This window comes from Canis lupus, chromosome 17 (genome assembly GCF_003254725.2).
Source record: "Canis lupus dingo isolate Sandy chromosome 17, ASM325472v2, whole genome shotgun sequence".
Lineage (NCBI taxonomy): Eukaryota > Metazoa > Chordata > Mammalia > Carnivora > Canidae > Canis > Canis lupus.
The window spans coordinates 52,005,329-52,018,261 of record NC_064259.1 but is presented as its reverse complement, the minus strand read 5'-3'; the positions used below and the strand labels follow the sequence as shown (position 1 = coordinate 52,018,261).

At 52.0% G+C, this 12,933-nt stretch overlaps 1 protein-coding gene across 5 annotated transcripts in view; it reads left to right on the top strand.

The window, feature by feature from the left end:
* The window catches only part of SYT6 (synaptotagmin 6), a 60,929-nt gene that overhangs the window by 6,737 nt on the left and 41,259 nt on the right, over nucleotides 1–12,933 (top strand). For 4 of the 5 annotated variants that reach the window (XR_007403088.1, XR_007403087.1, XM_025453457.3 and 1 more), the window contains exons 2-3: nucleotides 3,716–4,064; nucleotides 5,501–6,059. Coding sequence is in view for 3 of the 5 variants with exons in the window: in XM_025453457.3 (XP_025309242.2) it covers nucleotides 3,716–4,064; nucleotides 5,501–6,059 (908 nt within the window). In the remaining 2 variants the exon portion in view is untranslated. The remainder of the gene's footprint in view (nucleotides 1–3,715; nucleotides 4,065–5,500; nucleotides 6,060–12,933) is intronic. The other variant, XM_025453455.3, reaches the window with a different exon arrangement.

Below are 12,933 nucleotides of genomic sequence, written 5' to 3'. Positions count from 1 at the left end.
TTCAGTACTGTGGTGAGGGCTTTCTCCTTTCCTGGAGGGTTGCCTCTCTCTTGTCGGGAAGCTAGCATGAGATGGCAGTGTGAAATATACAGAGCACTGGGTCAGGACTCAAAAGGTGGCTGAGTAGCTCATCAAAATCATCTGCCTCAGTGTCGAGGTTCAGGCCAAACAAGTGGAAGAAAGGCTCTGAAGGCTACCTGTGACTTGCTAGAGGGCAATATGCCCTGATGGGTTGGCCACTGCTGACCTGGGTTGGGAAGGCACATCTGGTGGCTGATCTGGGCCTTGGTACAGCCCTTAGACCATACAGGAGCCTCACCTTCCCAGGTTCAGTGAACCTTTTAACCAGGCTCTTTGGGCTGTGTTTAAGGCCACATGTGGTGATTTTACAGCGGCTAAATCCTGTACAGTCACCCTTGCCCTGTCCTAATTCTGCTCTGGACTTGCTCACTGCCTTGTGTCCCTGGTGGGTGAATCCACTCAGCAACAGGACCCAATTCCTCGTGTAATGCCTGTGGGTGAGGTGTCCTGGAAAGAGATTCTCCAGGCAGAGGAAGGGCCTCTCAGTCTTACATAACCAGTATTGAGTGCTGGGTGCCGATTCCAAATAATCCATACCTCTGCCTGCCCTAATCACCGCTCTGAGGGAACAACAGCCCGGGTGGGGGGGTGGGGGTGGGGGCGAAAGAGAGTAGGGGGAGGGACATGTGCGCAAGCATTCCAAATAGCAGCCATACAGAGGAAAACTGATTCCCTCGGCCCGCCCCCTTCCCCCACCTCTCTTTTCATTTATGAATTCAGGTTTTTTTTTTTGTCAGGCTGAACATTTAAATGCACTCTATGCTCTCTGGATTCCCCCCATTTCTCCCCCTTTCTCATTAAAATTCTAATTATTACCAGAGCAAGTAAGATGTATGATCAAAGGAAAGCAAAGCCCTAGAAATACCTTTTTGTTTTAAGGTGACTCATTGTAGAGAATGCATCCAGAACAGCTGGAACTGGGAACAGATGTAACTGCGAAGGGGCTAGAGATGGCTGGGTTCTTAGAATAAGGAACCCGTGTATCTGTGGTCGCTTTGCTGGTGAACCTCAGGGGCATCAGGGCCTAAAGAAACTGTCTCCAAACCATTTAGCTAATGGACTCATAACAACACAAATTATTTGATTTAATGCCTCCAATATATATTTGTTCCCATGTTCCATACTCATGTGGGTTGTGTCTCCAATTCTATGGCTTACCAGCTGTGTGACCCCAGGCAATATAATCCTCTGTGCCTCACCTTTCTCATATGCATAAAGGAAATAATAATCATATTTATTTCGCCGGAGAGTATGATATGAGTGAATACGTAAAAAGCGCTTCATACCTTGGACATTGTAATGTTTAAAACTTAACTAAATCCAAAAACAAAATGCTATCATTTCTGTTACTAGCAACCTGTATATTGCAATTCTGATTTATTGATTTCAAGATAATAAATACGAAAACAATCTGATATTTTTTTCTCTTGTGCCCCCAGGATGCATGCACACCACACTAGAGACCTTTAGAAGTGAACTTAGGGGACTCCTGGGTGGCTCAGCGATTGAGCAACTGCCTTTGGCTCAGGGCATGATCTCGGGATCTGGGATTGAGTCCCACATCGGGATCCCTGTGAGGGGTCTGCTTCTCCCTCTGCCTGTGTCTCTGCCTCTCTTTGTGTGTCTCTCATAAATAAATAAATAAATAAATAAATAAATAAATAAATAAGAACTTAGACTTGGCTTTCCTGATCCCAGGCAGTGTCCGGGTGAAGGACAAATCCCAGCTCCTCTGGCCGGGGAGAGGCTCTGATGTCTCTGCAGGGGGTTGGGGTTGCTGTGGGTGGCTGTCATAGTTGATCCACGCCAGTACCAGGGAGTCAGAAGGCAGTCCTAGCTCCCCAGACAAGGTGGCTGACACTCTCACCCCCTTCCAAGGTTCTCTGGCTGGGGGACAGCTTTTCTTGGTGCCTGTGTGCTATAAGAGAACTCTGGAGTACTCTGGATTCCCCCTACAAGGGACTTGGCATCTTGGTACTGCAAGCCTAGGTTAGCACCTGGCGTGTAGCAGGTGCTCAGTAAATGCTGGTTAAGAAATAATTCTAGCTCTTGTATGTGCCATTCATTTATTTATTCATTCACTCATGCATTCTCATGTGCCAGGTTCTGTGCTAGGCCCCGAGTCAGACAAATATGAAAACACAGAGTTACAACAGCCCACAGTTTAATCAGGAACAAATAGGCTAGGACAGTGGAAGGAGCCCCAGGCTGGGTGGTGGACATCTGGACCCTGGTCCAGGCTCTGTGTCTGACCTGGGACCCCAGGTGAGTCCCTTCTCTGGACTATTGCTTCTGTTTGCAAAAGCACAGCCTGGCCTCAGTACTTGTAGGGTCATTTCTCGCCTTAGATCCTAAGGTTCCTAGGGCACTGAGCCAGGATAATCCAGGGCCTGCAAACCCACAGGCCTGCAGGGGCCACACAGGCCACACAGGTGAGGACACACACCCCTTCCCTCCGAAGGGTACAGGAGCACAGGTCCAGTTACCAAGGCATCTGGCCTCTTCCAGAGTTTCCAGAAATTTGGTGTGATGATGATGATGGTGGTGGAATTTCTTGACTTTTCCGCTTTCACCCAGAGGAGGCAATACTCCTCTGCAGGCTTGTTCACAAAGTTGACAAGTGACCCTTGAGCACACTGTGACCAGTGTCCCATTGGTTGGGAGGCTTCTGACCTCTCAGAGGGAGAAGAGGCTTTGGGATCTAAGGGTCATTCCAAAAGTGTGTGGGGGGGGGAGATCTGCTTAATCATTTCTTCTAGAGGGAGACATCCTGGCTGCTCTTCTGGGATAACAGGCATCCTGCTTCCTGCTGGGGTCGGGGGTGGGCTGGGGGCAAGACAGTGAGCACCTGCCTCCGAACCAACTGCGACATTCAAAAATGCTGGTTTTACAGCAAAGCTCTCAACTAGCCCAGGAATGGGAGAAGCCAGCTACAGGAATCACTTGTAATGTAGCTTTGAAATAAGTTGTGTAGGTCAAATTCCGACTTCATCCAAGTATTTACTGAGCCTGCTATGAGCAGAGTTGAGAGTTCTGCAGAAGCCGGGGACCTGATCCCTGCCCCTCGTTGGCATCAAGTCAGCTGTGACGGTTAAGCTCCCGCGTGGGCTCTGGGCTCCCCAGGGGTGGGGTAAGGGAAGAGATGGAGTTGGCTGAGCCTCTGGTCCCCGAGGCCACATGGCCTGTTGAGGAAGAGAAGCTGTATACACAAAAATGACTCTGCTGTAAGTCTGGCCATAGTAACAGCTCTAATAGAAATTCAAACAGCATCCAATTGTGAACGCTTCAGGAATCTGCACATTTGCTTAGGCTGCTATTTAAATTACTTTCCCTTCCCTGTGCACGTGCCCATAGGCAGTGGGGGAGGCCGCCCAGGTGCTCCCCAGGCTGGCAGCCGTGGAGGGGTGAGGGGTGGGGGAGGCGAGCGCCAGGCTGCAGACGTTTCCCAAAGTGGACTGTGGAGCGGCACCCCTAAACCACCTGTCCTCTGGCCGGCAGCTTTCTCACGAGCGCTCTTCTCTCTTCTCCCTTTGTCTTTGTCCCTTCTGTGTGCCCCCTCTGCCCACTCCCTTCCCTGCTTCTGCCCACCTCTGTCCGTCCCTGTCCCTTCCTGCCCGGCTCCTGCCGAGGGCAGGCACCTCTGTCAGCCTCCTCGCAGTGGTGGTTATTGTGTGTGGCGTGGCCCTGGTGGCAGTTTTTCTCTTTCTCTTTTGGAAGTTGTGCTGGATGCCCCGGAGGAGCAAGGAGGCGTCCAGTCCCGCGCCCGCTAACCCCGCCCCGGAGGCCGCGCCGCGCCCCGGCCCCAGAGGGGTCATGGCCGAGAAGCTGAAGGACGGCGCGGCGCTGGGCTTCCTGGAGGCGGCCGTGAAGATCAGCCACACGTCCCCCGACATCCCCGCCGAGGTGCAGATGTCTGTCCGGGAGCACATCATGCGTCACACGCGGCTGCAGCGACAGACCACGGAGCCCGCGTCGTCCACCAGGTGAGCGGGGCTCTCGGGGCCTGGCCGCCGGCCTCCGCGCTCCCTGTGGGCGGCGGGGCCCAGCCCGGGCGGAGCGAGCGAGCCAGCGGGCCGGGAGGGCACCACAGCCCTCTGCCTGGAGAGCCGGGAGGCGGGCACCCCGAAGGGCTGCGGGAAAGGGGAGCCTTGGAGGTGGGTGCGTGCGGCGGGGCGGGCACCGGGCTGTGCACGCGTGGCGGGGCGGGGCCTTTGGAGGGAAGGAAAGATTGCAGGCAGAGGGCAGAGAATGTGCAAGGACCCAGGGGCGTCCGAGGTCGTGTGTGTCCAGGGGTAGGCCAGTAAAGCTTGCAGATCAGAGTCTGCGCTGCACGCGAGGCAAGACCAGAGGGTCCTAACATGTTGAGAATAGGATTCCTTTATGACCTCTGACAGGGTTCCCTGCAGGACAGCAGTTGTATACATGGCATCCTTTAACTGAGAAAGCCAGAGACAGCACCCACAACATAATGACAAACGTCTGCTCTGAACTCAGAAACAAAAATAAATAAATAAATAAACTCCGAAATGGAAGCGGTGCAGTATGAGACACTGTATTTTTATTCAAACCTAGGGCTCATGTGGGCTCCTGGGTCCCTGCAATGTCTCCCCAGGCTCTCAGGGGAGCAGCCAAAGGGAAGGAGACTGGGCCAATAGGGAGTCCAGGATTCAAAGTGCCGGGGAGTCACATTGTCAGAGTTGATCATGTGATTTCCGGCCCGTAGCTCACCTTTCTTAGGCCTCACTTTCGCCCACTGTAAAATGGGACTAATGACTCCTAAGGTTGCTGTGAGGAGCCAAGGAAGGAATGCATCTGGCAATCCAGAGCTGACGATATATCACTTACTATACATCTGGTCCTGTGCTAAGTGCCTTTTCTGTGTATTAATCTGGTTCATCCTCACAGTAATCCTATGCAGTTGCTACTTTTATTATCCTCATTTTGTAGCACAGTGAAGTTAAAGAACTTGACCAAGGTCACATAACCAGACAGTGGCAGAGCCAATATTAACCTACACAGTCTGGCTCCCAAGCTCAATAAATGTTAACTACAATGGAGGGGGTGGTGCTGCTGATGATGCTGGAGGGACAGCGGCATCCAGGGTAGGAGAAGGGGTCTCATGCTTTCATGGTAGAAACCAGTCACATATACTAGGAAAGAAACCCAGAAAATAGGTGGGCGTGTGCTGGGAATGGCAGCCAAGGCTACCATGAACTGAGTTTATTATATACCAGACCCCATCCCAACTACTTTCCAGAGGCTTGTATTGCTCACAACCACCAGTGCACAAAGTGTGTGCAGGAGGCAAAGGGCCCCCGCAAAGGGTGGGATGAGCCAGGGCAGACAGGAGGTGCTGGCCTGCATATCTCTCCCCCTGAGCTGTGACCCGCTGTCCCTGCCCCCTCCCACCCCGCACCAGGCACACGTCCTTCAAGCGCCACCTGCCACGGCAGATGCATGTCTCCAGCGTGGACTATGGCAATGAGCTGCCGCCGGCGGCAGAGCAGCCCACCAGCATTGGCCGAATCAAGCCCGAGCTCTACAAGCAGAAGTCGGTGGACGGGGACGATGCCAAGTCTGAGGCCGCCAAGAGCTGTGGAAAAATCAACTTCAGCCTACGCTATGACTACGAGAGTGAGACTTTGATCGTGCGCATCCTGAAGGCCTTCGACCTCCCTGCCAAGGACTTCTGTGGCAGTTCAGACCCCTATGTCAAGATCTACCTCCTGCCAGATCGCAAGTGCAAGCTGCAGACCCGGGTGCACCGCAAGACCCTGAACCCCACCTTCGATGAGAACTTCCACTTCCCGGTGCCCTATGAGGAGCTGGCCGACCGCAAGCTACATCTCAGTGTCTTCGACTTCGACCGCTTCTCCCGCCATGACATGATCGGAGAGGTCATCCTGGACAACCTCTTTGAGGCCTCCGACCTGTCCCGGGAAACCTCCATCTGGAAGGACATTCAGTATGCCACAAGTGTGAGTACAGCCTTGCCTCCCGGGCTTCTTGAGGATCCCTGGTGCTGGGTTGAGTGGGGAGAGTCCCTATTGTTCTCACCTGTAAAGTAGGCCTTTGCTCTTTAGAATGTGAAGGGGGGCTCTGCAAACTGACCGGTGGCTCAGCCCACCCTGGGGAAGTCCTTGCACTCTGCCCCAGGTTGGGCTGGGGCCACAGAGCTCCTCCTGTGTGGGTTGGCAAGGAAGAGAATTTTTGACCATTGCTTCTGATTACATGTTCTGAGGGGGTTACCTCTACCTGCTGGACCTTAGGTCTACCACCTAGAAAACAATGTCATCTATCTCTTTGATCACAGAGGAGGACTGAGCCAGGTCTATAGGACTGGACCAGACAGCAGCATCTGCCAAGTGCACTGATGTGTACTAGAAGTCTGGGAAAGGCAATCAAAAACAGAACATATTTATCAGGACAAACAGGTTATGCAGCAACAAATAATCCTAGGATTTGGTAGCTCAGAGCAACCAAGGTCTAGTTCTTGTTCACGTCATACATGCTTTGCAGCTCGGCCGGTGGCTCGATTTTACCTTGCGATGCAGGGGTCTTAGCTGACAGAGGCTCCGTGTAGACACATGCTGCCATCATTACCACATCAGGAAGAAGGGGATGGGGCAAGTCATGCACTAGTCCTTAATGGTTCCACAACGAAGTGATATATGTCACTTCGACCTACATTTCGTTAGCCAACTCGAGACACGTGGCAACTCAGGAGGGCAGGACAAAGACATCTGACCATGTGTCCAAAGAAACTGGAACCATGTGATGACCAACACCAGTGACTACCACGCAGCCCCTTCTCTCAGGCATTCCCTGCCTGGGCCAGCCTGGAAGGACACCTGGCTAATCCACACACGGGATGGGATCCACACACCACATGGGGGTGGGCGCTTGGCTGTCTGTGACCAACTATAGTTAACCAGGGAATGTTTTGAGGAGCTGAGGCTTGGGCTGGCTTTTCAGAGGGAGGACACGTTTGGCACAGAGGATGAAGAGGGCATATCCAGAGGTCCAGTGCAGACCTCACCGGTATGGGTGATTTGCCTCTTTCTAAGCCCATCTGGGCAGCTGAGAGCCCAGCATGGGTATTCTCATCAAACGCCAATGGCCTTGTGTCTGGGGTCTTGAGTGCCAAACGGTCAAGTCTCCCAGGATATTTCCTGCACTGTTTCTCTGGGGCAAGAATGACTCCATTCAATCTCTAGACCTTCCCCTTGAATACAGTCAACTCTCAATATTTCTGTGTTGAACTTGTGAGGAGAGATGCCAGGAAAATCAGCCCTGCTCTGATGGGAAAAGTGTGAGAAACTTGATTTGTTCAAAGTTTGGTGGGCCTCTTTTCGGCCCCAGGGAGGGTCTCCAGGACACCCCATTCTAGCTGGTGCTGACTTTTACTGGTTCAGTCTCATGACCCAGTCTCCTCCCCCACCTTTGCTTCTATGATCTCCCCAAGAACAGGCGAGGCAGCAGGGCCAGGCAGAAAGGGGTGGGCAGACCGGGCCGGCTGGAGCAGCAGCTGTGCACCAGGCCGAGCCCAAGAGCTCTGCTCTATAAATCACTGTGAAGTTTACATCTGGTGCAGCTCTTCCCTTGTGGTCTCATTGGCCAGCAGCTTCATTATGGTGACTGCACAGGTAGAGAAAAGCAGCTTGGGCCTCCCTGCATGGAGGTCGAGGCCCAGGAGCTCTGAGAGTGGGAGGGGTGGGGCTGGAGAAGCACAGCTTGACTCAGACTCCGAAGAGACTGACTCCCTTTTCTAACAGGGTTCCCTGCCTCCCTCTCCTGTGACTTTAGCTGCAGGCATGATGGAGATCCAGGTCTGGTTTGGACAGTCTGTGTCTCAGAGGGATGCTAGCTTCCTAAATGCTTGAACTTTGTGGCTGTCTTGCCCACATCCCATCCCTTTCCCCAGCCCAGCTTCAGAAAATGGCAGATCATCCAAAAGGTGTTGGACCAATCGTCACCACCCTCATCATCCTCAGTACTCTTCTAGTTAGTCCTCCTCCCTCTCTTCCTAAGCAGAACACTGTGCCAGACACTTGTGGGGGGGAGTGGTGAGCAGGGCTGGGATTGAAGATGGCCCCTTTGATCCATAGAACATTTAGAATCTAATTCCGGAGGCAAGAGATGTCCATGCAAGGGCTAGTAATGCTGAGTAGTGAAGAGTGTATACCGTGTGAAGTTGCTCTTGAGAGTTAGGACAGCCCGGGAACTTTTCCCGGAGGAGGAGGAGGTATTAAGCTAGGTGGGGAGGGGCAGTATACATAGCTCGACAGGAAGGGCTAGCATCCCAGCCAGGAGCACAGGGAGGCCCCCCTCCCCCGAGTTTCTGAAGCTGAGGAGCAGGTGACTGGGCTCACACATCCTGTCTTGCTTGCAGCCTGTCTGGGCTGATGTCCTGCCAACGAGAGGGCCCTGGAGCCCTCCAATCTGCAGCTCTCCCAATGGGCTGGCTCTCAGGAGTTGGCTCATCCTCTTGGTGGGGGAGGAATCAGACAAAGGAGGGAAAAGGGAAGTAAGAAGACTGGTACTCTTACCTGTGTTTTTGGTGCTGACTCTGAAATTATAGTTATTTGGGGGTCAGAGAGGCCCAAGTCATCATCACTGAGAATGAGGAGCACCAGGTGCACATGAAATCCCGTGGCTAGCACGGTGGGGGCGGTATGAATGAGCACAGGGTCTCCCATTGGTCCTGTGTGCTGGACTCCATTCTTAGGAGCAACGTTTGGGCCCCGCTCGCCTTGGAACTCGGGCAGCTCTGCTGTCCTGCAAGCTGGTCCCCATACCCCCAGAAAGTCCAATATTCCTGCCTCCTGCCTTTGCTCACAGGGTCCCCTCTGTCAGGCAGGCCTGCCCCCACCCTCTGCCTGGCCCAAACCAATCCCTCTTTCGAAGTTCCCTGAGTCCTGCCCCTCTTACAGAAGTCACTCCTCTGGATTTTTATGTGTGGGTCCCTCAATTATGCCCTGAATCATATTCAGTCTTACAAAGCCCTCCCAATATCTCAGGAATGCCTTTGGTTCCACATGTGACTTTCTCTTATATTTTTCCTCATGGCTGAGTGTGTCATTTTATGCAAACATAAGAACTCAGCACATTTTTGTAGAATGACCAACTGCTTAGTTAATTCAATTAAAACTGTATATTGGAATGCAAAGAAAGGGTTATTAGAGAAGCAGGGGGAATGGGGTGTGGCTAACCTGGAAGGCTTCTTGGAGGAGAAGGTCAAATTGTATTTTGAAAATGGGTAGATGGGACACCTGGGTGGTTCAGTGGTTGAGCGTCTGCCTTTGGCTAAGCGCGTGATCCTGGGATTGAGTCCTGCATTGGGCTACCCCCAGGCACCCTGCTTCTCCCTCTGCCTGTGTCTTGGCCTCTCTCTCTGTCTCTGTGTCTCTCATGAATAAATAAATAAAATCTCTAAAAAAAAAAAAAAAAAAAAAGGAAGGAAACGGGTAAAGTCAGGCTTTGTGGGGAGAGACACAGCCTGTGTGTTCACTCCTTCAGAGACATGGTTCAGGTAGATGGTTTGTGTCTGGAGTAGCAAATTTATTAACCAGTTGGATCAGATAGTCTGGACTGAAATGGAGGATCAGTGACTCACAGAACAGGTAGGAGGACAGGCATGGTGAAAATCCGGGGCCTGGCAGGCTGCTTTGATTCACGTGAGGCCATGAATGCTGTTCCATTTTCGGTCCTAGTGCTTATACTAGAGCATCACATTCAGCCCTGGCAGGTGGAACCAGTGTGTCCCTTGTTTTGGGCTCTAGCTCCATTGTTCAAGTTGGTTTGAAGTAGCAAAGCCTGGAGCATTCATGTTGTTTTCCCCCCACCCCGACCGCTGAATGAGGAGCTTCAAGGCTGGTGAAGGGGAGGTGAACATCCGGGGATCTAGCTCTTGGTTAATTGCAAATCTTAAGCCATAAGGGACATTTGCCTTGCTGCCCCCAGGTGGTCCTGGAGGGAAGCCTAGGGAGCCATGGAGGTAGTACCCCCCTCACCAGGCTGGAGGCTGAGAAGCAGGCAACCTGGACATGCTAGAGCCATCAGAGGCCTTTTCTGTTCCCCTGACTCAAGGAGCTCACGGTGGGAAAGAAATCGTGGGAATTGGATAAATGCACTCCAGCCACAGCAGGGCTGCCCCTCCAGTTCTTGCCGCTGCCACTCTTGCCTGGCCTGACTCAGGGCCCCTGGTGGTCTCCTGGGCATTCCCAGAGCTGCGAATTTCCCCTCCACCTAGAACTTCGATGGGCTGAAATCCCCCTGTTCCTCCCTCCCCCGCCTTCTGCCCTTAGTCTCATTATTTCTATATAAAGCTGTAGATTTATCATTATAATAGAGCCGCTATCACCCGGGTTTGCTAACGTCTCTGTAATCTTGTAGTTATTGCTACAGAGGCCTCAGACCCCACTGCACACAACTATTCCTGTCGCTGTTCCTGCTCCTTGGTGGCGGGGGGAGGTAAAGACTGTAATTGGGGCCATAAATATGTGTTGTGCTTGGTGGCGGTAATGGGCTCGGCCGTTTTCCTGCCTTAGCAGGTCCCTGCCAGGTCAGAGTGAGCAAATACGGGTGTGTGTGTGTGTGTGTGTGTGTGTGTGTTGTTTTGGGGTGATGGCTCACTCTGGGTATTTCCAGGGACCCTGGACTCAGATGTTGCAGGGAGGAAGAAAGGCCTAATGTGGTAGACGAGTCTCTAGCCTGGGAATGAGCAGGGCTGGACAGAAAGACCTCAAGCTTTGGTGCCAGACACACCGTGTTGCAGTCTAGCTTCTGCTCTTTCTAGCTCTGAGACCTTGGGGGCGCTAGCTACACTGTGCCTCAGTTTCCACATCAACAAAAGAGGGATGGTAATGGGAATTGTAGCTCGTAGTGATATTATATGTAGAAAACTAAGTAACATACCTGAGATGCCTAGGTCAGCGCTGTCACAGAACAGCCTCCGGAGCCTCCTTCTCACAGTGACTTTCCTCCTGGTTCAGCCTGTGGGTCACCGCTCTCAGACCTGACCCCCACCTCGCTTCAGTCCCAACTACCTGTCCTGACAGGTTGTTGGGTATCTTTATAATTTCTTGCCCTAGCCGTGCCATATGTTCTCTGCATGACCTTGGGAAAGCGACTTGTCCTCTCTGAGCTGCAGTTTACTAGTGTTAAACCAGATTCAAGGTTCTGAGATTGTCTTCTAGAGAAGTGGCTTCTCTTATAGCGAAGTGCTTGGCTCTCTTGCTTTCAGAGCAGTCCCTGGGAGTGTGGTCCACAGGTTAATAGGCCGCTGGGTAGCATTTCCAGACATACTGTCCTCCCTTAGATGTTAGTAAGAATCAGTCCTCTCTTCAAGCCCCTGAGAAATGTCCTCTGGGGGGGGGGGGTTCCTGCCTCAAGGAAGCACCCCTCCCCACCAACAAGGTATCTTCCTTCTTTTTCCACAAGGCACAGTCCTATGAGGGGCACTTAGCTCCCTCCTCACCTGCTTCCTCTCAGATCCCTGTTTACTGGGGCTTATTACTTGAGCTCCTACCAGGAGCCTAGAGCACAACCAACTTGATTACATTTTATCCTTACCACAAGCCTTATTATCTTCCCCTTTATGTAAACAAAGAAATGAAGGATCAGGTTAAGTGATTCACCCAGTGTCACCCAGAAAGAAGGTGGTAGAGAGCCAAGATTCAAATCCAGGTCTTCAACTGAGCCCGTGGTCTTTGAGAGGCAGGAGTAGAGTGGAATTACATTACTCCCTGGGGCAGAAGATAGATCCGAAATTGTGTAGCTCATTCAAGGGATCCAGAAGAGTGATTTTGTTTTCTCTTTTGGCCGTGTTAGGTTGTCTCCTTCCTCTTGTTCCAGGTGGCAGCTTTTGTGTTGACACTGGAATTCCTTTCCCTTCTCCCCAGGATCCTTCCTGTGGGCAGTAGTCTGACATTCATCGCTCTTTTGTTCAACAAACATTTGAGTGTCAAGTATGTTTGGTCAGTTGCATCACTGAGCACTTGTTGGATGTAGAAGCTTGAGCTGGCTATGGAAAGGATGGCAGAGAAAGAGCCCTCCACCTCAGAGTGCCTAGGCTAATGCGCACCTTAGAGTATGCCCAGTCCCCCCCCCGCCACACACACACACATATGACATATGCCTGGGAATAGACCGGTTCAGGATGCTTGCAACAAAACTATGCTCTACTGCAAGCCATGTGCAGAAGTGTTGGGGAGAAATGCAGAAAAGAAATCAGAGTCAGAAAAGGAAAGTTTTATGCTAGACTTTGATGGCAATGAAGGTAGAGAGTGCTAAAAGGCCGGGGGGGGGGGGCGGTCAGGAGTGGGGGAGTGTGTTTCTTGATTTTCTCCAGATTGGGGAAAGGATCTAGAAAACACTTCTTTCACATCAGATTGATTTTTTTTTTCTTTGTGCAAGACTACTGGTGGTATAATTAACTATACCAGGTACCAGGCTAACACTGAGAACACGATGACTTAAACTCCAGTCTTGTCCTCAAAGGCTCACAGTCTGATAGGGGAGGCAGGAAAGCAGCTCTGCTGTCCTGAGGGACATGCAGGTCTTCACTAGCCCAGTGTGTTGAGGAAGGCTGGCCTCCTGGAATGAAATTGCCTGTCCTTGCCAGAAAAGAGTTCAGTTGCATCCTCTTCTCATGCCCATGTACTCAAGTCAAATGAGATCCGAGGGTAGCCACAAAAGCCCTTTTCAAGTAGAGCCAAAGAATCAGCTAAATTGATCCACTGTGACTCATTAAATCACCTTGGGATGAAGCCTCCCCAAGGCTCATTGACCAGTGGCTTCATGCAATGCACACCTTGGATCTCAGGCTCTCAGCTCTACCCTGGCTGGGAG